At 40.2% G+C, this 24,433-nt stretch overlaps 3 protein-coding genes across 9 annotated transcripts in view; 2 read left to right on the forward strand and 1 right to left on the reverse strand.

The window, feature by feature from the left end:
- Nucleotides 1-2,069, forward strand: part of LOC106549856 (myotubularin-related protein 9-like) — a 21,723-nt gene extending 19,654 nt beyond the window's left edge. For all 4 annotated transcript variants that reach the window (XM_087727882.1, XM_087727884.1, XM_087727883.1 and 1 more), the window contains one exon: nt 1,393-2,069. In XM_087727882.1, coding sequence (XP_087584008.1) covers nt 1,393-1,505 — 113 coding nt within the window. In that variant the 3' untranslated portion in view covers nt 1,506-2,069. The remainder of the gene's footprint in view (nt 1-1,392) is intronic.
- EIF3I (eukaryotic translation initiation factor 3 subunit I) lies at nt 2,005-12,420 on the reverse strand. Its single transcript, XM_014067612.2, has 12 exons — nt 12,394-12,420; nt 12,099-12,290; nt 9,836-9,928; nt 9,068-9,155; nt 8,415-8,480; nt 6,567-6,716; nt 6,341-6,468; nt 4,129-4,239; nt 3,296-3,385; nt 2,853-2,926; nt 2,570-2,662; nt 2,005-2,480 (listed from the first exon to the last, which is right to left on the reverse strand). Exons 1-12 carry the CDS (start codon nt 12,418-12,420, stop codon nt 2,399-2,401), a joined length of 1,194 nt encoding a protein of 397 aa, XP_013923087.2. The 3' UTR covers nt 2,005-2,398.
- Nucleotides 12,421-12,580: 160 nt separating this feature from the next.
- TMEM234 (transmembrane protein 234) lies at nt 12,581-23,086 on the forward strand. Of its 4 annotated transcripts, none has more exons than XM_014067615.2 (5): nt 12,581-12,676; nt 14,624-14,775; nt 18,737-18,803; nt 19,471-19,563; nt 19,721-23,086. In XM_014067615.2, the coding sequence occupies exons 1-5, from the start codon at nt 12,583-12,585 to the stop codon at nt 19,795-19,797; spliced, it is 483 nt and encodes a 160-aa protein (XP_013923090.2). In that variant the 5' UTR covers nt 12,581-12,582; the 3' UTR covers nt 19,798-23,086. The 4 variants fall into 4 exon arrangements, with proteins under 4 accessions (XP_013923090.2, XP_013923089.1, XP_013923091.1 ...); XM_014067614.2 differs by lacking the exon at nt 12,581-12,676 and adding an exon at nt 12,734-12,909; XM_014067616.2 differs by lacking the exon at nt 12,581-12,676 and adding an exon at nt 12,734-12,909 and having other exon boundaries at nt 14,651-14,775.
- Nucleotides 23,087-24,433: the final 1,347 nt, after the last annotated feature.

The raw sequence follows: 24,433 nt of genomic DNA on the forward strand, positions 1-24,433 counted from the left end.
TGCTCTAGGAAAGTGAGGGTCGTTTCCTGAGCGATGCAGTTTACATGGCCCTCCCTCCTCACATTCCCTGAAAGATGAGAAAATGCCAGGCCTCTAGGCACCAGGCTAGAAGTTATAAAGCAATTAATTACATGGTACAGGATATACAGGGAAGAAAGATAGTTAAGTCTAAAGGAAGTATAGGGCCCCCCTCTTCCCCTGAAGAAGGCAGATTCACGGATCTGACAGTACTATTGCTATTCCAGTTTGAGGAGAAAACCTGAGATTGGTGCGGAAAGAATTGGTACATTCCAATAGCTCTCTGCCTGTTCAGATTCCCCTAAGCAACTTGTTCAGGCTGAAGAGGCTGCTTGGATAAGCAGGGAAACATCTCACACCAACAAGAAAATAAGCCTTACTTTTATAAGCATCTTCATCAAGTTTGCTCAGGTTGATGCAATAATTCCAGAGATTTTGAAGATATAGCAGGCAATTGGGAGGGCTGGAAGATGTCTGAACATATGCATTGCAGAATTTTGTAGAGTCCTTGCCTTATGACCAAAAAGGGACAAAAATGTGTTATTATGCAAGACAACTTGTGACCTTTCCTGTTGTTTCCCCATTAATTTGCTTGTCAGAAGTTGACTGGGAATGTCACAGATGGCGATTATGCAACCCCCTCCCCCTGGATTCTGCACCTGTCGTAATAGATGCCGGTTGCCAAGCACCCAAATTACGATTATGCAACTGCAGGGATACAAAACCAAATTGTGATCATGTGGTTGAAGGGTCACAATATCCATAAGTGCAAAAAATTGACATCTTTTTTTCAGCACCATCATTAACTTCAAATGTCTCTAAATGAATGGATATAAGTCAAGGACTATCTGTAATACGGAAGCAACCTTACTAAAACCTTAATAGTTTCAAGAACTTCAGCTGTCTGAACATCATCAAATTTCCAAATCACATCTGATGGGTAGAAACTAAAACCTCACCCACCTATCCACTTTGCTGCTTGCTCATTTCCTTTACGTGCTTTTAAGAGATATACAAGTTTACATGTAAGAAACACATCTAACATTTTTTTCTGAATCCAGGGTCTTCAGAAGACTCCTCTTTAAAGCTCTTCCTATCCAGATTTCAGAGTGAGAATTTCAAACGTCTGCTAAATATATTTGTAAACCTGCAGATTTGAAGGATAGGACCTTAAATGTAAAATTAGGCAGTGCCGTTAGCAGTCCCAGTTCTTCTGGGGCAATTATGAAAGATTTGGCTGTCTCCCCCAGATGCGGCTGGAAGCTAAGTGTGTCTACTGCTGATGTTCTTTATAAAGAATTGCTGTAAAGATATAAAAGGTGACTGTCTGTCCTTGTGAAACAGATGGATAACTGGCCATTATTCTCCCTGTAGGTTTATTTCTCCGTTGGGTCCGTTCATCAGAACATCTTGATGAAGCATGGACAGAAATTCGGCAAATAACAACAAACAGCCAAACCTACTCACAATTGCACAGAGCAACATGAAAGTACACTGCATCATCCCCTTTTTAGATGAAGTAATCAAAGAATTGGCTGGTCACCCCAAAAGAGGAAAGCTGAAAACAGAGGGAGAGTTGCTGACACAGAGCCTCCAAGGAGAGCAAACACTTTTATCTGTGGCACTGTGAATATGTAGATCTATTTTCCAAGTCTATTTTTAAAACTGTTACAAATAAAATACAGCTCTTTAAAAAAACATTTTAGATCTAGGAAATGGAAGATATAATCTTTTGGGTAACGAGAAAGCCATCTGAATGCTCATACGTAGCACCCCCCCCCCCCAACTTGGAGCCAATAGCTGTATTTGAACAATAAAGCTGACATGGCTAAGTTTTTTAAATGTTAATATTAGTCAAGCTTCACCTGTGCTGGATGGGGAATTCTGCAAGTTGAAGTCTACCCTACCTAAAGTTGCCAAGGTTGAAAGATGCTCCTCTAACCCAATAAACTGATCCAATAATTTCAAATCACTGTAAACCTGGAATATGTTTAACTTGGGCTTTACTTAGCAAAACCATCAATATGGAAACCCCTAATGATAACAATGAATTCTGAAGCCAACAAATCATACACATGATGGAAACAGTATTAAAAAAAGTAGTAATCTGCTTGTTCTTAGCTAACACATTCATACATATTTATTTTCATGTTTGCAAAGGAAGAATTTATTATCCCTGTCTCACATTATAAATAGGGCAACTGCAGCTGTTCCAACAGGGTAGAAGTAGAGAGATTCTCTCCCACAGAGAACCTGTAGCAGGTCATTCTCCGCTTCGGTTTGATTCTTGCCCTTAAGCATCGCTTAGGATAAGCAAGATTTCCATCCTGCTGGAACCGCAAAGACCGGAGAGGCATCAGAGGAGAAGGAAGCAGCCAGATCAAACTTCAAACTCAAATTCAAAGTATTGGGGGTCAAAGTAATGGATGCGGACGTAGCCATCCTCCCCGCCACTGCTGTAACTGGAAGCAGAAAAAAGGGAGTGAAATTCCTGGGGCGCTTGGTCCAAGTCTTGTGAAACTAAAGAGCCAGAAGTACCGATGACTCTTACCTCTTCCCATCAGGGTGGAAAGCAACGCTATTAATTGGCCCAAAATGGCCTTTGACTCTTCCAAACTCTTCCTCAACGCCCAGGTGGAAATATCTAGAACCATAAATAAGATACAAAGAGATAGACACCATTAGAAAAGGACGTTAGGCAGCTCTTCAGTGTAACTTGCTTGCGAAGTGACGCCTTACATCTTTTGAAAGCAGAGTTGGGTTTCATGGGAACGCAGTAGAGGAGAGTGAATCGATGCCACATCCCTCATGACCAGAAGAGAAAACAAACTCACCTGGCCTCAAACTTTCCAATTCTGGTGGAGGTGGTTGTCACATCCATGGCTTCCTGTCCACCGCCTAACACCACCTGCCAGAAGAAAAATAAAAGGACGAGATCCAGTTCATATTCCTTTCATTAGGAGAGGATATGCCAACAGATCAGCTTAATGCCATGGCTTAAAATTTGGTTGCTTCCTACTAAGGAAACTTTGCTCATTTGCAGAGTACAGTCATTTGATCTCTCTATCCTTTCCCGTTTCCTGTACAGCAATCAGAGCGCAGAAGCTGCCAAGAAGCAAAGCATCCAAAACACTCAGACACTTCTATCTCACAGACAAACTTACCTTTGTGAAGGACGCATACAAACCACACAACAGCGATACAAATCTCAGTCTAAGGAGATCTGACAAAAGGAAATATAAGGGGGCAAAACCCAACACGTTGCCCACCAACATACATGATCAAAGATGGGAGAAAGCGCTGCAGAGTTCACCGGCCGTTCTGTTCGGAATGTCTTTAGGTGGTCAAGATTTGTGGAATCAAAGAGCTGCAAGAGAAATAGGTCTATCAGGACTTTTGAAGGAGGCACTAAATTTCCCCAGTATCAACTGAAAATGCCAATTACACCATCAGTGCCACGCAGCAGAGCACAGCCCCTTCCCAATCCTGTGAACAACAGTTGTCCCAACAAAACACTGCTTGGAAGCTGAACAGGGCAACCAGAATAAGCCCGGGAAATCAAAAACAGAAACAAAAAACCCAACTCTTCCTGAGTTCCGGTGAAAGTTGAAAAAACTTCCTGTGGCTACTAATTTGTGTGTCGATGCTTATATTTACGGTTTGTAGGAAAGATGCCAAAAAGTAAAAACATCAAAGAAAATGCCAGTATGGCAATGAATGTTTTAGAGCACTTTATTAATAAATTGTCTCCAGCCAAGAGGCCCATCCTTACGAGCCCTAACAACTCCTCTGAAATTCGAGTCATGAAAAGGGGCGTTCTGGGGGGCAGATTTTATGTCTCTGCCACCTCTATTTTCCTTTCCACCTCCAGAGTTGCTCAGTTTAGGCATCAGCAAAGGAAGGTTAAATATTAATGAAAATTACCACCAGAGGGTAATAATGATCTGACTGAAGTTAGAGCAAAACTTTTATTATCTCAAAACTTTGGCAAAAGTAATAGGAAGAGCTAGCTTGTCTAAGCAACCTCTCTTCCTGGGGTGAATTGAAAAATGCAGGTCAATCATAGGACACCACCTTTTGCAGCAAGCAGCAGCAACAACAAAGACTCACCTTGGCAGTGTTATCTTTGGAGGCAGTGACAAACATTGTCATATCTCTGGAAGTCTGGATGTCATTGATCTGCTTTGTATGTTCTTTGACATTCATGAGGACTTCTCCTGACTAGAAGAGAAGAAAGGAAAGACATTGCTACTTTACTCTAACCTTGCTTGGCCTAGTTGTTAAAGCAGCAGGCTAGAAAGCAGGCTAGATTGTGAGTTCTAGTTCCACCTTAGCCATGAAACCTGGCTGGGTAACTTTGAGCCAGTCACACTCTCTCAGCACAACCATTTCACAAGGTGGTTGTTGTGGGAAAAATAGGAGGAAGGAGTATTAGAAATGTTCACCACCTTGAGTTATTTACAAAAATAAAGGTGGGATCTAAAATATATATGAATATATGAATGATACAATCATAATGTTACATATAATCAATAAATGGTAGATTATATTATTTCAGTCCTTATAACTATCAGTTAGCAAGGATCACCAAAAGGGATGGTTTGAGGTCACATGAAATCACCACCTTGATGCTAAATTAAGCAGGGCAATAATAAAGCAAGGTGTCCATTGAGAATTCTTGGTTCAGTCCTTGAATTACTCTGGATAAATATCATCTAAGATATCCAGACAAAAAAATAATAATGGCAGGATTATCATCCTCTTTTAAAGAATACAGATGCCTCAGCTGAGAAATTGCCATCTTGCTTAAGCAACAAAAGGCAAATTGAGTTACACTTAATAAAATAACATAGTTGTAAGGGACCTTGGAGACCTTCTAGTCCTGTGATGGCAAACCTATGGCACATGTACCAGAGGTGGCACGCAGACCCCCTTCTGTGGGCATGCACGCTGTTGCCAGCTGCTCTTTTGGACATCTGGTCTTCATGAGTGTGCACCAGCCACCTGGTCTTCGGGTTTCTGGTGCAGGCGTGCACACATTCGATTTTGGGCACTTGGTGCCGAAAAGGTTCGCCATCTCTGTTCTAGTCGAACCCCTTCCTCAAGCATGACACCCTATACCATTCTGGACAAATGTTTACTTTTAGCTACTATTCTCCAGGAGCCATTTGAGTGTTCCCAACTGTAGCCCCGAAGGTAGAAGGCAGAAACTACAGAGAAATGGAGAAAACCAGCAGCTGCAAATGACACCCAATAATTTAATGACATCCAACTTCTTTTGAATTCTTCACAGGCAATCTTATCAAAATAATATCAAAGACATGTTTGAACTTGACAATGTCCTTTACCCACAAAGCTTGTTTAAACAAGATAGAAGGCCCAAGGGTCTCCTTTCCGAATTATATCCCCCTTTGATTTCAAGTTGGCTGGCCTCATCAGTCAAGGGTTTAGGAGTGGGAAATAAGATGACTATGTTACCATTAATCCGTAAGGGCTCTGCAAGGCTCTCATCTGCAGATCAACGCTCTGGTTAATATTGGGCTTTAGAGAATAGATGAGTTAGTTGTTGGTGTACTCCCCTCCCTACTACTTAGCAACATCCCTTCCTGATCTGCTGAAATTCATGAGCAGAGACCCCCCAAGACTTTTACTCTTGGGAACTTCAATTTGCTGCCTAGTGATAGTTCAGGAGATCATGGTCCGCATGGCAACTATTGACCTATTCCAGGTCAGAGAAGGCCTGGTGTATTCCAGTAGTTAAAATCTAAATCAGGAGTGTCAAACTGGCAGCCCATGGGCTGGATGCGTCACAAGCCAGCCACCCCCACCCCAGCTCCGTGAATAGGAAAAAAGTTGCAAAATGTCATGGGATGGCAACGTGACACCACAAGTTTTACACCCGTGCTCTAAATCTATCTTTTGTCTATGTGACTGCACCTGTTGCACTGGTGACCAATAAATCTCATCGACAGATTTAAAGGGTCATTGCCTCTAATACCTTTTATGGCCCAGAGCAAGAGGCTACCTATCTGCTATGGTTTCCGCCTCTCCAGATCGGATAGAATTGGTGGGCTTAGGTCCCCTTGATGAATCTATTGCGACCCAAAGAGCATGTTTTCTCTGTCGTGGTGGCTGCCTTCTGGAATGGTATCCCACAAAGAGTCTTTTGGTTATGACCCTGTTGATACTTCAGAAGTTTTTAAAAATGCATCCGCCCTTCCAGACTTTGGGGTAGGTTGACTGTGGTGATCCACTTTTTTGTATTTGATGTTAGGTTACCTTCTTGATGGGACACAAATACCTCTCATGAATCCATACCAACCTTTGCGCTGAACTGGTTCAACTCCCCATTCTCATGCCCAACAATGATGAATTCTCCAAGGGGACCCCAAACCGCACTAGTAATTTTGGACTCGCTGCAGGGGATCTTCATGTAAGGTTCATTGTCCTCTGAAGATAAAAGGAAAAAAAAGGTTCTTTAACACCAACTTTGAGGAAGGACAATTTTCCCACCCAACCTTGATTCTAACTACACCTGAAGGTCTCACCAAGCTGGCTGGAGTCTCGAAGGTCGAAGAAGCTCACAAAACATTGGTAGCCCATTTGCTTATCTGTGGAAAACATGATGATATTCCCTCCAAAGTCAAAACCACAAGTCCTCACAGCTGAGTTGGTCTTGACTAAAGCAAGTTGCTTTCCTAAAGACGGGATGAAACACAAGCAGTAAGTACAACTTGAAAGACCCACTGCTCCCTCAAACTCAGAAATATCTACTCCAAGGGTCTCTAAAACTTCAGGTCTACAGAAAGTGCCTACACACAGCCTACATGTCCTAGTCAGCTACAGAAATCAGAAATGTGTGCACACAACTTCCAAAATATTAACAGGGTTGCTTTTTAAGGACTGAGCATGTGGTGCAAACCCAGCTTGTTTGACTTCATTTATGGTTCATGGGATTCCTGGAAATGAATTTTAATTCTGTCATCAGATTGAGATGTGTTAGGTATATCCAGCCAGAATGAGATTCTCCATTCCTGCTACTCACGTCACTTGGAATTAGAAAAACGGGAGTACAAACACTGAGACCACATGTCTTTAAAGCAACTTTCCTCATCACCAGACAGTTCTTCACCCCAGATACATTTAGATTCATCAACAGGCTTCAAAAAGGATGCCTTCAAATAGATCTCAGATTCTTAGATCAAATCCTATTCCTGAATAGATTCAGAAAGACCTCTAAAACCAGAGGATACGGGACCTCAATAGCTCATTATCACTTTAAGTGGAAGAGGAGATTGTGTTCCTAATATTTTCATGAGGGGGGAAAAAATGAAGAACTTTTTAGCTGAATGCTGGAAAAACCACCAGCAGCAGATAAGAGAAAGTGCAATAACAATACAAATAATTTTCTCAATTTATAATCATTTGTTTAGCAACCATTTGGAGTCTGGCACTGAAAAAAAGTGATTTATGACCAGGCATAAATTGCACTCATAATTATTGCAGCATCCCCATAACATTTGGGGGCTTGGCAATCAGGATGTTATTTATGATGGTTGCAAGATCCTGAGTTCATGTGACCAATACTGGCCACCTTCCCAGTTGGTTTCCAACAATTAAGGTCAATGGGGGAAATAGAATTAAAGACAACTGCAATGATTTGCTTAACCATGACAAAAAGGTAAAATTTTCACTTAACAACTGCCTTATTGAGCAACAGAAATTCTGGCCCCAACTGTGGTTGTAAAACAAGGACTACGTGTAAGGTAAAAAGGCAAGTGCAGCAAGAAAAACCAAGGGCTACAACATTGCATTAACATAAAAGCAAAGAGGGCTACTTTTCACACAGTGAGATCTGCATGCTCTGTCCCCACCACTCATGCTCAATAGCAATAGCACTTCTGGAGAAGTAGTAGTGGAGATTTTGAGTAGTTTGGAGAACCGGTAAATATCACATTGGACTGGCCATGCCCCCCATCTATTCTCTGCCTCCCCAGTCCCAGCTAATCGGAGGAAATGGGGATTTTGCAGTAACCTTCCCCTAGAGTTGGTGGGAATGGAGATTTTACAGTATCCTTTCCCTGTCACGCCCACCAAGCCACACCATGCCCACAGAACTGGTAGTAAAACAAGTTTCAATCCCACAACTGGTGTCAGCATATTGCTACCAACCATCTGGGTAGAAGCTGATTCAGACGAGACCCCCACTACAACTTTTAAAAATGTTTATAATATTCACACACAAATCCTAATTTTGAGACGAGTTTCCAGATGCACATATTGTATCAGCACACACAGGGAAAGCAGTCAAACACCATTCTCTGCTCTCCTAACATTACATTTTTCATCCTGCATAATCAGAACATTCTTCCTCCTCCTCAGACAATGACATTCACCTGTTTCACAGTCCCAGAGCCGACAACTGTTGTCTGCTGAGCCGGTCAAGACATGTTTGGTGTCCCCTGAAAAGAGCAGTCAAGGAGCCACACAAAATACATAATGAGGAGCAGCAGGAAACAGAAATGAACTACTACATGGTTTCAAGATACAAACCCTGTGAATTAAATGCACACACACTACTAAAATTTTGTAACCTTTAAGCAGGAAAAACAGTGCAGTGTAGAGCAGAACTTTTTCAACCAAGGAAACTCAAATGGGTTAACTTACAAAATGCTTCCAAAAGCCAAAAGCCATGATTCCTGTGAAACTGACCTTTGGCAAATTATGTTATGACAAGCATTATCATAATGCATTTTATTTCAGAATGCAAAATGAAATAAAACAATTCCTGTGATCAACTACTGTCATTTGACTGTGCTATACAGTTCAACATCGATTACTTCCAAGATATTCAAGAATCTGGTAGGAAAATATCTCTGAAAATAATGACACAATGATTGTGTGTGTGTATGAGAGAGAGAGAGAGAGGTGGGGAGAGGGAGAGGGAGGGGGAGAGAGCCAGGCAGCAGGATCAGCTCCAATATATACATGCGCTATTTTCAGGCAACTTTGAAAAAATGTGATTTTGTACACTAAAACCAAAGGATACAATCAGCGTCCACACACCAGACTGCACCAGTGTGGCCATTGTATGTGCCAAGCCTCTCACCATTGACAGAGTACCAAACATTAACAGTCTGATAAACAAAAAATAAGGTACATTTAATAAAACCATAATATAAAAACTGGTACATAATAACAACTTCCTGATTAAATATTTTGATTAGTCAATAACTTACAGACAAGATTAAGTAACTTGAAATTGATTATATAATAATGGAGTAAAATTAAGAAAGTAGTAAGTTATTAATTAACAATGAAGGACAATCATTAAGAAAATTAAATCCATTAACAGGTTTCACAAACTCTTAATTATTAGCACTATTACAGGTTGGGAAGAATATTGTGAACAGGACATTCTGAGTAGATTTTAATAGATTGTGGTGACTAATATTCACTGAAATAAAACAAAACCTTTAACTGTGGCTGACACATTCACCCTACAACCAGCTGTGTCCATCCACCACAGATTTTTTTTAAATTTTCTTTCAAAGACAATCATGGAGCTGATGCATCATGTGCACGTTTCTTTAGGGTGAGAAAGATTTAAAAAGCAGGATGCCCAAGTTTCATGAAACACAAAAGATACAGATCCATAGTTGGCATATAGGATGCAATTGATTTTGAAGTAAAAGGTGTCTATTTTTCTTCCTTCCATTGTTCTCGCCTATTTATTAGGATAGTAGGAAGAGATTCTCTATGAGGCTAACTGAAAAAAAACCACACAAACTAAGGTAACCATTCAATGATAACATACCGGATCTTTTGCTACTGTAAAAAGCAAATCGCCTTCCCGATTATACTTGATCTGAGTAATTGACCTCTCATGGCCTTGCAACAAAATAGGTTTCTGTAAAGAGAAATTTAAAAAAAAAGGTTTTAACACTGTTTACTTGCCAATGACAATGTTAGAAAATATCTTTGTCATTTATAATGCTGCAGCTGCTATTCAGCTGTGAAAAGAAGGATAAAATAATAATGTGCTGGGCAACAGAACTGAAATTCCAAGTTTTGGTTTTAAGGGGTGAAACAGGTGACATATTTCTTCTATAAGAAAATAATAAAGAAAAAAAATGAAAAGACAACAGAGTTTAAAGATGTATTGGGTTTTTTGTTTCTTTTAACAATCCTGTAATCCCTTGCAGTCACCTGACTGGGGGGGGGGGGAGTTGGGTGACTGAATAGAGATGAATGTTTGTTTGTTTGTTAGCTGCCTACATGGCACCTGCAGCAGATATTTTCTCTTCGTGCCCAGAGAGAGAAATATCCGCCTAGGATTGAACACATAGCTTCCTGTTGTGAGGCAGAGTTCCACCCTCAGGACGCCTTTCCACTCTAAAAATGTACTGTAATATCTTAAATTTATTTATTTCAAGCATGAAGATGTGTAGATAGGTGGTGGGGCAGGTGAGAAAAGATGAGATCATCCAAGTTTAAAAGAAAAGCTAAGTATCCCTTAAAAGGTTTAACAACTGAGAAATCAAAACTGACCATACATTTACTGTGAACTTAATAGGATATACTTCCTAGTAAATAGGCCCAGAATTACAACCTTCTATTTTCGTGCTCAGTCTTTCCCCAGGAACAGGAATGAGTTGCCCAGAGATGTAGCAGGATGCTTCTAGTAGAACATTTAGGTTCATTGCTTTTTGTTATTTCTTTGAGCTACTATTAATTAGGATACAAAACAAATCCAGGAATAAATCTTTTAGGGTTAGGGTATATTGCTTTCCTAAGCAGTGAATCTTGCTATTCTGTTTTCTCTTGTTATGCATTGGTGATGTTTGTCCATCGTGTTCGAAGAGGACCTTGACATCTAACAGGTTGTGGGCTGCCACAATGTGTCCGCAAGTGGCTGGTAAGGCCTATACGGGCACGGAATGTTCTGCCACATGTCGGGCAGACATATGTGGACAGCCTTGTTGCAGCATTTGCAGCTCTGGCTTTGCGGAGTGCTCGCTTCTCTTGTGCTCTAGTTGTTCTTCTGTCTTCGGAGGCCTGGCAGCCGTGGTGGATCAGCGTGCGCCACGTTGATCGGTCTTGTGCCAGGGCTTTCCAGGTGGTGTCGATATCCAAGGACTTGAAGGAGGCTTTCAACATGTCTCTGTATCGTTTCCTTTCTCGCTTTCCTTGAGACAGCTCGCCATACAGCAGCTGTTTATGGATGAGATGGTCTGGCAGCCTTGCCACATGGCAAGGTGTGAACTGATGGCAGGCCTGCATTATTCTGCCTCGATTTTATTGGGGCAGCTTCATTTAATTTTTATTTTATTGCATGCTCCTCTGAATCGAAGTACAGGAACAATGCTTATAAAAATATCCCTTTAGCCCAGAACTCTTCAAATATGGCCACTTTTAAGACTTGTGGACTTCAACTCCTAGAATTCTTCAGGATCCCTTGTGATTCTGTCATTACGGACTTCCTAGTTCTCTAGTCCAGTGTTTCTCAATCTTGGCAACTCAAAGTGTGGACTTAAAACTCCCAAAATTCTCCCAGCTACCCAGGGCATTCTGGGAGTTGAAGTTCACACATCTTCAAATTACCAAAGTTGAAAAACAAAGGTTTGTTTTTTATATGAATAATGTCAATTTCCTTGCATAAGCGGATGGTGGTCTAGAGCAGAGCTCTTCAAACTTGGCCACTTTAAAACTTGTTGGACTTCAACTTCCAGAATTCTGGAAGTTGAAGTCCAACAAGTCTTAAAGTGGCCAAGTTTGGGGACCCCTGATTTAGGCCCAAAGTGAAACGTTCCTTCTTTTAGGGAACCTTTCCTCGTCCTGAGGGCCCTGATCCGTTTGCGTTTCTACTGGAAGAGGCGCCACTCGGTTCAACCCGAGTCGCTTCCCCCCCACCCGTAGACCTGCGAGATCTTTCCCTTTTTGAGCCTTAGGAAAACTAGCGGGGTTGCCTCCCATACCAATGGAAACCAACCAACGTCTGAATTAATTAATTATCTGACTTAGTTAATCTAATTAACGATTTATTCGCCTGAAGAAATCCGAGAGACGCAGAGACTCACCATGGCTGCGGGGACAACGCCGGCAGCACGAGCGGAAGACACGAAGAACCATTTCCTGGGTGAGGCCGAAGGCGTTGCTTCCGGGTTAGGCCGGAAAGAAGCGGTCCTGCAAGGCCTAGAGAGAAGCGTGTTGGCTAAGCATCCACTTCCGGTGCTGTTCGGAGTGCCTCCATTAGCGGGGCGAATAGTTTCCTATCAAGAATGTGTCATTTTATAGAAGATGAAGCTGACTCTTGCATAACGCTTCTCTCTATTTCAACGGCTTTTTATTTCAACCAAAGGAGTCGGAATGAACCGAATCGTTTGAGATCGAAAGAGCCATTTTGCATTGGGAAGCTTCCTCTTCCCTCTCCGCAGAGACCCAATTCGCCTTCCAAAATTTTTTGGCAATACACGAGTGACTGAGTCTCTTGGGCCGCTATTCCCCCTCCGCCCAAGCGAAGCTTGAATCCTAGCGGAATGTAGGGTTGAGCCATAGAGGTGTATGCCTAGAGCACCACCCCTGACAGCTGTTTTGCACGAGGAAGAAGACAGACTTTGCAGACTCTATGGTGCCCCGGTCGCCATGGCGTCGCTGGGTGAGGGAGCCGCTTCCGGCGCCTCAGAGATTGGGAGGGTGGGGGTGGGGGTGAGGGGCAGAGGGATGAGAGGGAGAAATGGTTGTTTTAAGAGAAGAGGGGTTGATGAGGCTTTTAGGGATAATGTAAATGGCCTGCTAGTTGGGGAGGATGGGAGTTGTAATTCCAGCGCCTGCGGAGGACACTAATTTTAATCTAATTTGTTTATTTGTCAAACATGCACAAGATAACAGGTATAAATGTAAACATGATTATGAATTTATGAAATGGATACAAGGAAACAATAGGAAAGGGACGGTAGGTACACTGGTGCGCTCATGCACGCCCACTTTGCGGACCTCTTAGGAATCGGGTGAGGTCCACAGTGGACAGTTTAAGGTTAAAGCTGTGAAGGTTTGAGGGTGTAACCATAGAGTCGGGTAGAGCATTCCAGGCGTTGACCCCTCTGTTGCTGAAGTCGTATTTTTTGCAATCAAGTTTGGAGCAGTTTACCTTGAGTTTCGATCTATTGTTTTCCTGTGTGTTATTGAGGTTGAAGCTGAAGTAGTCGTTGACAGGTAGGATGTTGTAGCAGATAATTTTGTGTAATAAGCTTAGGTTAGACTGTAGGTGGTGTAGTTCTAGGTGGTCCAAGCCCAAAATCTCGAGTCTGGTGGCATAAGGTGTGAGCAGTGGAGTGGAGGGCTCTTCTCATGAAATACCTCTGGACTTGCTCAATTATATTAATGTCTGATATACAGTGTGGATTCCAGGCAGACGAGCTGTATTCGAGGATTGGTCTGGCAAAGGTTTTGTGTGCCCTAGTTAGCAGTGCAAAGCTTCACAAGATTAGGTTAATCACTAGGCGGAAGCAACTCAGCTTCATGCCATGTGCTTCACACACACACCACACGAAACCATTATAAATGTGTGTATTGTCCTTCCCCCCCCCCCAAAGGGAGCTCAATTGCTTCCAAAGATTGGGAGGCGTGGGGGGGGGGTTTTCCAGGAATTGGGGAGGGACACTGACTCTCCAGGTTGGCCAAAGAAGAAGTACAAAGAGGGAGCGCAGATGAGTTGAGAGGGTCCTCCGAGGCTGTTTCAGCATAGGATCTGCTCAAGGAAATAGATCTCTGGCCTTTTCTGGCCAGAGACTGAAGGTTCGACCTGGGGGCCTTGTGCATCCAAAGCCAAGTGTTTCTGAGCTTTTCATCTATTGGCTTTTTTTTAAATTTGATTATTGACCTGGGTGAATGGGTTAGGATTAGGGCAATTGGAAGGAGGATTAAGCAAGTGCTACAAATCCTTTTCTATTCATATCTGTGGGTCCGCAAAATTTAACTGCAGCACTGGATTTCTCCTTCAAGAATGTTTTTTTTTTTAATTAAAAAGTTTTTTATTAGATACACATTAAAAACATTGGATATAATGCAACATTTCTGGCATAAACATTTCCATATAGTTTTTGGATCTTACAACAATTACATTTTATATCCATGTTTGTTTTTGTACCACTTGCTCCTTAATTTTAGGTGTAAGCAAAGCTCACTAATATACAGGTAGCCCTTGACAGACAGCCATAATAGAGCCCCCTCCCTATAGTTGTAAGTAGTGACAGTTATAAAAGTGGGTCAGTCATGTGACCAATATGATTTTACAATCTTTTTAAGCAGTCATTAAATGAACAAAGTCATAAAGCTTCAAGGTAGGTTTGTTGTAACTTTGAAGGTCATTAAATAACTGTTGGTAAGTTCAAGACTGCCTATAATAGGACTTAACGCTAAACAAGATGCAATGTACTTCATGCATCTTAAAATCTGTAAAACATAAGTATATTTGTATTGAAAGAGAAGGATGATTATTCATTGATTAGCTACTGCCTTACCAAGGAATACAGTTGTAATGGATGAATAACCCCTGCTGTGAGTACTTCATTAAACAATTTGTCAATGAGATGTCATCTTGCAGGTGATGTTGCCATTTTGATTTTGGTAGCAATTCTTTGGGGAACAACCAATCCATTTTTGAAAAGAGGAACTGAGGGTCTGGAGCAGGTAAAGAGAGAAAGCAGACCTCAGCAGATGCTGGCGGAAATAAAGTTCCTTTGCCTGAATTACAAGGTATTTGCCATTTTACACAGCACATTTCACACTGTTTTTTTCTAATCTTAACTACTTAAGATCTATGGCTTTCAATTTCAAGAATTCCCCAGCCAGTTGAAGTCCACGTGTCTTAAAGATGCCATGTTTGGGAAACCCTCTTCTATAGTGCAAAACATTCCATTATGGAATTCAAAACAATCCTATGCTGAGTGTCCCACTGTTTTGAGATCAGGTCACTCACAGAGCCCAGTCCTTGTCAGTCGGCACCCCTACCATTACCTGAAGCTCCTTTGCAACAGGAATCTGAGTTGCCTGTGCATCTTTACACCTGCAGACATTTCTTTTCATGCTCATTAGACCATCCCTCCTGCCTTTAAAAAAAAACAGTGTTTTTATTAAAACATGGGATTGGAAGCTGATTTTTCTTTAAAAAGGAAGATAAACTAGAAACAGGAAGTAACTTTCTGGGGCACCGGCAGCAAGTAAAGGGATGATTGTTGAATGGCTATGCCCTTCACGATAGACATTATCTCTTCATGCCTATTAAACAAATTCAAAATGTTCCTACTGACCCAAGAAGTAAATGATCCCTGGCCAGGTTTGGGGGAAGGAAATACTATGGAAGGTACCTTAACTGCACCAGCCTGTTCACATCACAAGATTTTTTTTTCTAAATCTTACACGATACTGTAATAAGATATTAGTATGGTATTAAATTTAATTTTATTTTTACTTGATGATATTCTTATAGTAATCAGGCTTTGGTTAACTGATTCTTTGATTACAACATTTAGTAGCTTTCCCAATGGAGAAGTAATTCCTTGTCTAAATTTCTCTTTTTGAAAAGTTTTTTTTTATTTTAATTGAACAAAAACACAAAAAAAGAATCATCATTACATCTTGTCGAAAGCGTGTTGATTGGTTACATATAACTTTCATGCATTTCTTCCACAGTCATTACTTATAGTTCATATTAGATTATACACTTTAAATCAAAAATGTTTATATATTTTACTATCAATGTACCACAATTCTCATTTGATTACAATTATTTGAACATACTTTTACCTCAATTCATTCATACTTAAAGACACAACCACATAATGGCATTCATTAGCTATTTCAAAAAACCCTCCAATAATATTACATCTTTATAAAATATTTTAAGCAAAAGTCAATTAATAAAGTTTCTAAACCTTTTCCCTCCCAACTCACTGTTTATAATTTATATCCAAGTTGCTTTTGCCAATACCATAGCATGTATATATTGTTAAACAATGTCCATTGACATTTCCTTGTTGTTATTATAATTGGCTAAAAATCATTTACTATTTATGTCCCACCTCCTCTCGTCAGACCCCCCTAAAAAAACCTTACACCTTTATAACAAGATCTAAATAAAAATTTGTTAATAAAATTTATAGGTCTTTTTTCCCAAGTCGCAATTTGCAATTTATATCCAAATTTCTTTTACTAGTTTGCCAGTACATGTATATATCATTAAGCTGTATCCATTATCATTTCATTATTGTTATTATAGTTAATTATTTGTTAACAAATAAACATTTAATAACAATCTAAAACAATCTAAGAGTTACTAAATTCCTTCTTATTGATCACCAAAATCAACTAATTTTTTATTATCAATTTTCATTGTCAACCTGTATCTTTCCAGTAACAAAACAGTCTTATCTCTCTTGCCAACTGTGGTGTCAGTCTTCTTTTTATCTCCTTTATAAGGTTTTTATAGACTTCTCTCCGCACTTTGTTGCTTGAAGGATCTCTCAGGTAATCTAGTTGCCCTCCAGCTGATACTAAAATTAGCTTGTCTTTGGTTGTCAATCTTGCTTCTGAAAAAAATTCTCTTCTTAAATCCATCATCATTACCATTTTTTTCCTTCTGTATCTAGTAATCTGGGGTAGAGCTCCAATTCGTCGAATTCCCTTTTCCATGTTCTCTTCTTTCCACTTTCACCCACATTTGCTCTGTAATAAATTCATCTATTGTCTTGTCTTTGTCTTCTATATCTTCATTCTCCCCTTTAATTTTTGCGGCTCCAACCCCATCATCTTTTGCTGTGAGGAAGACTAGTCTTTCCAGCTTCTTCTCAATTCTCCCATATCCTTCCAATAGATTTTGAATTCCAGCCAAGATATTTTGGAATTTTAAGGTTTCCTCATCTGAATATTGATCCATGTTTCCAAAAAATAAGAAAGAAAGAAAAAAAACTAATAGCCAATGCCACTCTAGGCTTCCAGGCCTCTTTTATTTTTTTTATTTTAGGTTGACTTATGCTCTTCAAAGGAGAAGGGTTCTGGTTTTTCCCCCCTTTCTTTCCCCTGCCAAAATAGTTCTCAAAGGCACCTGTGAAAACAATTCATGCCCTTGGCTCTTTATCAGGTTCTGTAAACAAGTTGCAAAGCCGCGCGAGCGATTGTGGGTGCACCCCGGTACACCCACGTTACACGAGCTGCACTGGCTGCCTATTGGTCTCCGGATACGCTTCAAGGTGCTAGTCATCACTTATAAAGCTCTTCATGGTATTGGACCTGGGTACTTGAGAGACCTCCTGCTGCCAATTACCTCCAACAGACCTATTAGATCCCACAGACTAGGCCTCCTCCGAATCCCATCTGCCGGCCAATGCCGATTGTCTACCACCCGGAGGAGGGCCTTCTCTGTGGCTGATCCGGCCCTCTGGAACGAGCTCCCCGTGGAGATTTGGACCCTCACCACCCTTCAGGCTTTCTGCAAAGCCCTTAAAACCTGGCTGTTCCGACAGGCCTGGGGCTGACGAGTTCCCGTCCCCGCTCAAATTGTGTGGCTGTTGATTGTTTTTTTTTAATTCTTTTTGTAGTTGCTTGTTTGTTTGTTTTTTTTCCTCTTGTCTGTATTCCCTCCTCTTGATTTGTTAGCTGCCCTGAGTCCCTCCGGGAATAGGGCGGCATATAAGTGCAATCAAATCAAATCAAATCAAAACCCTTCAGCTACAAAGTCAGTGAAATCAAAGAGGGAAAGAGAAGAGATACATTGTTTCAAAAACTCCAGCCTCTGACCTCTGAGTGGCAGTGTTGCTACTTTTCACTTTCTAATATTTATCTCTGGCTTATAGAAAACAAAGTTCTTTAGATTTGTTTTAATGAAATTTAATAACAAGTAATAGGAAGAATTGTTAAAATAAAAAGGAAGGTTTTATTCCAAAAGTCAAAAAAATAAAGCAACAAAAAGCAGAAGAAAAAAAATCAATCCGTTCACTTTAAGAGGAGAAATTAGAAACATTGTGAGCACTTCAATCCACAAAGTATAGTTACAAAGAAAAAAAAAAGCTTTCCAAAGCAATCCAATATGAGTTCGTTTCACTGCTCAATTCTTTTGCTTAAGGAACTAATTTGGCTTTAAAGAAAAAATTTCTTTGGGTGGTCTTTCACAAAATAGAAAAAATACCTCACCAGATGGACTCACTTTCTCTTCCTTCCGGAACTGTCCCAACTTCATCAGCCTGTGGGCTGCCTGTTTACTGCCAGCTTGAAGCGCTTCCTTTGGGTCAATCAGGGACTTTGTGATGTCCCTGAGACCAGCAAGGCTTTGTCTTCCTGATCACCGTCTCTGCAGGACGGTTTAGGTCTCAATGGACCATCCAGCGGCAAAAGTATCAATGGCGGTCTCAGAGTATCAAGACCGCATGTTGTGACATCACAACATTGGCTCCTCCTTTTCTAAATTTCTCTTTAATTAAGAATATTTGAAAAAAATAATGCCCCTTTTCTTCTCAGATAGAAGACTGTTCAGAAAGCCACTAGTCAGCAATGGTCTTTTAAAATTGTTTTGACCCAGGATCACAACTGGAAAAAAAAGAATATATGACGCATTACAATAACTGGAATACCAGGGATTGCATTGTTCCTGGTGATCAGAAATTGGTTTAAATTAAGTAACCCGGAAGCTTTCTCCATCCAACTATGTTTTTTTCCCTTGCAGTACATGTTACCATTTATTGTAAACCAGTGTGGCTCATTCATCTACTATCTCGCATTAGGATCCACAGGTTGGTCCTTAATTAGTTATTGCCAGTGTCAAGATTTTTTGGGGGAGGGGGGAGGGAACTCTGATCATTGTGGGGGATTACTCAGATACCTACTGCAGAAAGACATACTTTTAAAAATCTAATTTCCATTTATTAGACTTGTAATTTCTGTGACTGTATCACCAAAATGGGAATAACTCAATTCTTAATAGATTTCTGAGCAGGATTACCTAAAAAAAACAAAAAACACTGAGATTTCTGATGCACATTCAAAAGGAGCAGATTTTAATCACATGATCAAATATTATCTAAATTTCTTTGAACCCCACTTTGGACAACTTTGTTGCCCTCAAGTTATGTTCATTGCAGTTCTTGAATTGAATTGATTGAAAGAGACCAGTTAAAGAATAGATAGATAAGTGAAGCTTGCTGGATTGATGCTGCAGAATCAAGTATTGGAAGTAACTGCCATCTTGTCAATATTGTCCTATGTAAAAATCCCTAAATGTGGAGATCTTACTAGCATGCTTTTAGGAAGAAGGATTTCCTACCAGAGTTACTCCCCAGCATTCACCAGCCGAACAGAACCTTCAGATGAAGTTTCCATTTGATTAGGGTTATCTCCTCAGTGGTTTTTATTTCTTTTGATCAGATGATTTTGTACTAAATGTTCCACTTTCCATTATAGATCTAACCTTGGCTGTGCCTCTTTGTAATTCCTTGGCCCTGGTCTTCACGGTGGCAACAGGGAAAGTTCTTGGAGAAAACATAGGTGGTCCAAGTAGGTGTCTAATGACTTGATCAGATGCAAATTCATTCCTCCTTGTTGCTTTGTATTTACTCAAAATAAGCAGGGTTGAAATTAATATTCCATGTTCCTCTCCCCCAAGAACAAAGTTTGCAGCTTTGGTTGATTTCCTGCCTTTTCTCTTTGGTAGGGGCTGTTCTGGGAATGGTCTTGGTAGTCTTGGGCGTTGCCATCTGCATAGCTGCATCTGGGCACAGAAATCCATGAGAGATCTCCAAAGAAGAGTGGAAATTCTGTGGAAGACCATTCTGAATCTGTGCAACTGCTAATGCCACCCTCAAAAGTTGCAGCATGGGGTAAACAATCCCTGGCTCCATGTTAGAGAGAGCATGGTTCTTCATATCCTGGCAATCGCTCCTTCATGCACTTGGATTCCAAAGGGCCCTGGGTCCCTAGATCTTGTCTTGATGTTCCTGTTAGCCAGAAACTTTGTGGGCCCCCGAAATTGCTTTAATGGAAGCAGCAAGATCAGGAGCCTCTAAGGGAAGGCAGAAAGATCTCAAAACTGAGCATTTACTGCTCAGATACCCTTTCTGATGCCATGTGGAACTTCTCTTTGTGCCCAGAGAAATATCTCTGAACTGTAAAGTCTTTTGACTGAATTGAACTGTCCATAACCAGAGAGCAGACCCCACTCCCCTCTAGCACTGATGATGTTACCTAATTGAGTAATGAAACATCTGTAAGAAAATAACCAAGTTCAGGGAGTACCAAAGACTCCACAGATTGTACTTCATTTAACACGTCTTGATTTTACATAAATGCAAATTCATTCACTGCAGTAAACTAAAATGAATCAGTTGTTGTATAAACCCATTATTGTTTCTTTTCTCCAGAGCTTTGATTAAAGTATTTTTAATACAAGTTACCCCCCCCCTTTTTCAGCTTTGCAACAGCAATATACTGGTTGTATCCACCATTTTTTTACAATATACATATTATTATGCCACCTAGTTGCAACCATTTAGGTCTTGTTTATACAGTATCATATTCATAACTATCGTTTCCATATTTCTAACACAAATCTCTATATATTTATCATTCTAAACATTTTATTTTACATTCTTATAACATCTTACCATAATATTGCTTATGGTAAATTTACCGTAAATTTACCCCAATGTATGAAGTGAGAGTAGACAAAATTGTATGATTTGTATGATACTTTACAGGTAGTCCTCCACTTAGGATTGGTCGCTTAGTCACTGTTAGTAGTTATAGAATAACAGAGTTGGAAGCGACTTGTTGGAAGAAGACCTCAAAGTTGGAAGTCTTCTAGTCCAACCACCCCCCCCTTGCCCAGGAAGGAAACCCATACCATTTCAGACAAATAGTTGCTAATCTCTTCATAAAAACTGTCAATGTTGGAGCATCCACAACTTCTGGAGACGTTCCACTAATTAATTGTTCTCACTGTCAGGAAATTTCTCCTTCATTCTAGGATGGTTCTCTCCTTGATTTAGTTTCCATCCATTGCTTCTTTCCTGAGTTCAGATGCTTTGGGGAATAGGTTGACTCCTTCTTTATGGCAACTCCTTAAATATTGAAACCCCTAGTCCTTCCTTTTCTTATATATATTTAAGTTCCAGTCCCCTAATCATCTTCCGTTACTGACAGATCATTCTAGAGCTACTTATTTTCCAATTGCAAGTTTTGACAGTTCATGCAATTGCATTGTGGGCACTTGGCAACCAGCCTGCAATTATGGATATTTGCAGTGTCCCGTAGTCATCCACAACATCTACCATGGCTTCCAACCATAATTCCAGACTCAATTGTGGTCATAAGTTGAGAATTGCCCATATTGAAATTGGCTATTAGAACAAATCTGGTGATTCTCTACCTCTCTTCAAGAGCCAAGGTGGCGCAGTGGTTAAATGCAGCACTGCAGGCTACTGCTAGATCAGCAGGTCAGCGGTTCAAATCTCACCGGCTCAGGGTTGACTCAGCCTTCCATCCTTCCGAGGTGGGTAAAATGAGGACCCAGATTGTTGGGGGCAATATGCTGACTCTCTGTAAACCGCTTAGAGAGGCCTGAAAGGCCTATGAAGCGGTATATAAGTCTACTGCTATTGCTATTGCTATTGCTAATTCTTATAGTCAAATAAATCTGGAAGAGTTGTGACCAAGCTTCTTCAAAATATTACCTTTTTCCAGGACTTAAAGAATTTTTTCATATGCACACTCCTTTACCTGTCAGTTTTTAAACAGTTTTTATTCATTTTAACAGTTTTTATTAGTTTATAATATAGCATACAAAGAAAATACAAAAGTAAATAGTAGGGAAAATAGGGAGGAAAAAGTGAGGGAAAGGGGGAAAAGAAAAAAAAAGGCATTGACTTCCGACTTCCTTTGGTGCAGTAGCATAAGCCATAAGGCATTAACGTCAAACCTCAACTTTTTACTTTTACATAATAGTATAAACTAGCCATTTCTAGAATAAATCTATCTAATCGGCAAAACTCAAAATCAGTTTCATTTTTTTCCACCTCAAGCACAAAGTCCAGAATCAGTTTTCAAACAGAAATAAAAGTATTTATATATTTTTTTCTTTGATTAAAACAGTCAATTTAACCATCTCTGCTAATTCCATCAATTTTTGCAGCCATTCATCCATTGTGAGGATCGAGGTGACCTTCCATTTCTCTGCATAAAGTAATCTTGCTGCTGTCAACATACATATATAACATCAAAGTTCTGGGTTTCTTTTCCAGGTCTTTTTCCAGTTAACCCAGAAGAAAAGTCTTTGGTTTTCTATGTATTTATATACACTTTAAGGATTTTCTGTATTCCAATAACAAGTCCCTTCTTTACATTTACATTTCCAACATTCATTTGAAATGCCTTTATACATTCTTGACAATTTACATGGAGTTAAACACCAACAATACATTCTCTTATAGAAATTTTCTTTTAAGTTATAGTTTAATGCAAATCTTTATTGCACATATTCTCCCATTGTTCAAGCTAAGTAAGGGTTTCTCAACCTCAGCAACTTTAAGATGATGGGCTGGCTGCTAAAGCAAGTTCATGGCACACACTTAGTAAGTAAATCAGGAAGACTAATTGGGGGGGGGTCTGTCTGGCAAGAACAAAGAATGAATGTAGGCTTATTACAATGCATCATCTGGATGGTTCTTGGAAATGCGGTTTGGAAATGCGATTACATGTAATTGCTTGCCAGCAATTCTTTGCTTGCAGTGTTCCCAGGCATGTGCAAGGACACAGGATGAAACAATGTATAACCTGTAACATTTGCTGTTTTGAATGTATAACACTTGATTCTTTCATTCTGTGAGAAAACATGCACATTCTCACGAACACCAATGATGTAATTACCAACCAATTACTGTACCTTGGAGATTTGTTAACCAATAATGAAATAATACATAAAGTAGGTGAGAACTGAGAAACTAAGAAACTATATAAATCCTGTCATGCTCAATAAAGTTGCTGTTGATTCTGGATGCTCAATAAACTTCTGTTGATTCTGCTACTCATGGATTGTTTCTTTTCACTCATCTTCAGCCTTCGGGGACAAATGCAACAAATGCTTATAACAGGAAATATGCATGTGTAAAACTTCTAGCAATTATGGGTAGTTAGACAACTTGCAGACCTCAGCTAAAAGTTAGGGATGGCCTGCAGCAAATGAAATGTGTATTAGATACTCCTGGGGCATTCATTAGCCAAGGCTTAGGAATAAGGACAGCTAGAGACCAATAGAACAAATTGTAGAATTACTACTAAAATGTTTATTAGATGATATTTCTTATTATCCCGCCTTGTCCTGCCTTGTCCTTTAGTGAAAAAGTATAAAGCTTTCTTAGTTCTTTGTTCTTGGCCTTTTGACCAGAAGCCCCTTTCCTTTTCCAATAAAAAGCAATCAGAAAACCTGCACCTAGTGTCTGGCATCCATCATTAGCTTCGGCACCAGGCTCAGACCCGAAATGGGGACAACAAAGATGTCTGACTCCAAATTCCAGAATTTCTCAGCCATCAGTGCCACACATCTTAAAAGTTGTTGAGGTTGAGAAACACTGGCTTAAATAATGGATGCCGCTTCCTTCCATCAAGATCATCTTCCTTACTCTCTACATCAGATGTCCTCTCCATGAATACACCTCTGTCTCCAATGAAATAGAATGAAATGAAATCCATCCAACCAGAATCTGGATGCAATCAAAGACCTCATTTGCATCTCTCTGGTAAAGTTGGAAAAAACAAGGAAAAACCCATGCAGTGCAAGATATGTGGTTAATCATCACAACCAATGGATGCATTTTCAAAGCAATTCTCCCTAACTTGGTGGAGGTCTGACATCATTTGTGATTTCATTGTACAGTTAAGCCCAAGATATCTGACGGTGCTATTAACGGAAGGAAAACGTGCAGGTTGCAAGAAGTAAGTAGCAAAGCTGGTGGGGGGGACAACCTTTGAACATAGACCCATCAGTTATCAACCTACCTGGCACTTTCAGATCTCCAAGGAGAAGCTTATAACAGTGGCCCCTCTGCCAGGGATTTCTGCAAAGTTCTACCATTTTCTAAAGCCATACTAAAGACTTTGTTGCCTGCACAACTAGTGCCTTGAAGACAAGGCCAAAACTATGGCATATGGAAAGATGTTGAGAAGGATGCGACACAAAGGTTCCTTCTACAAGGTGTGTCTAACCGTTTTGTAAGAATTTGTAACAGGCACTTTGTCAGGATAAGAAGTGTCATCAATAGAACAAAAGTGGAGAAAGGAAAGTCAGGAAAAGATGCAGAAAGATGTAATTTCTTTACAGATAAGTATGGCTTGGTTCTGGGGTGAGAGCAACCTAAGGACTCATTTCCTCATT

Source organism: Thamnophis sirtalis, unplaced genomic scaffold, assembly GCF_051295495.1.
Source record: "Thamnophis sirtalis isolate CommonGarterSnake01/CBP01778 unplaced genomic scaffold, rThaSir2_p1.2 scaffold_13, whole genome shotgun sequence".
In the NCBI taxonomy this organism is placed as follows: Eukaryota; Metazoa; Chordata; class Lepidosauria; order Squamata; family Natricidae; genus Thamnophis; species Thamnophis sirtalis.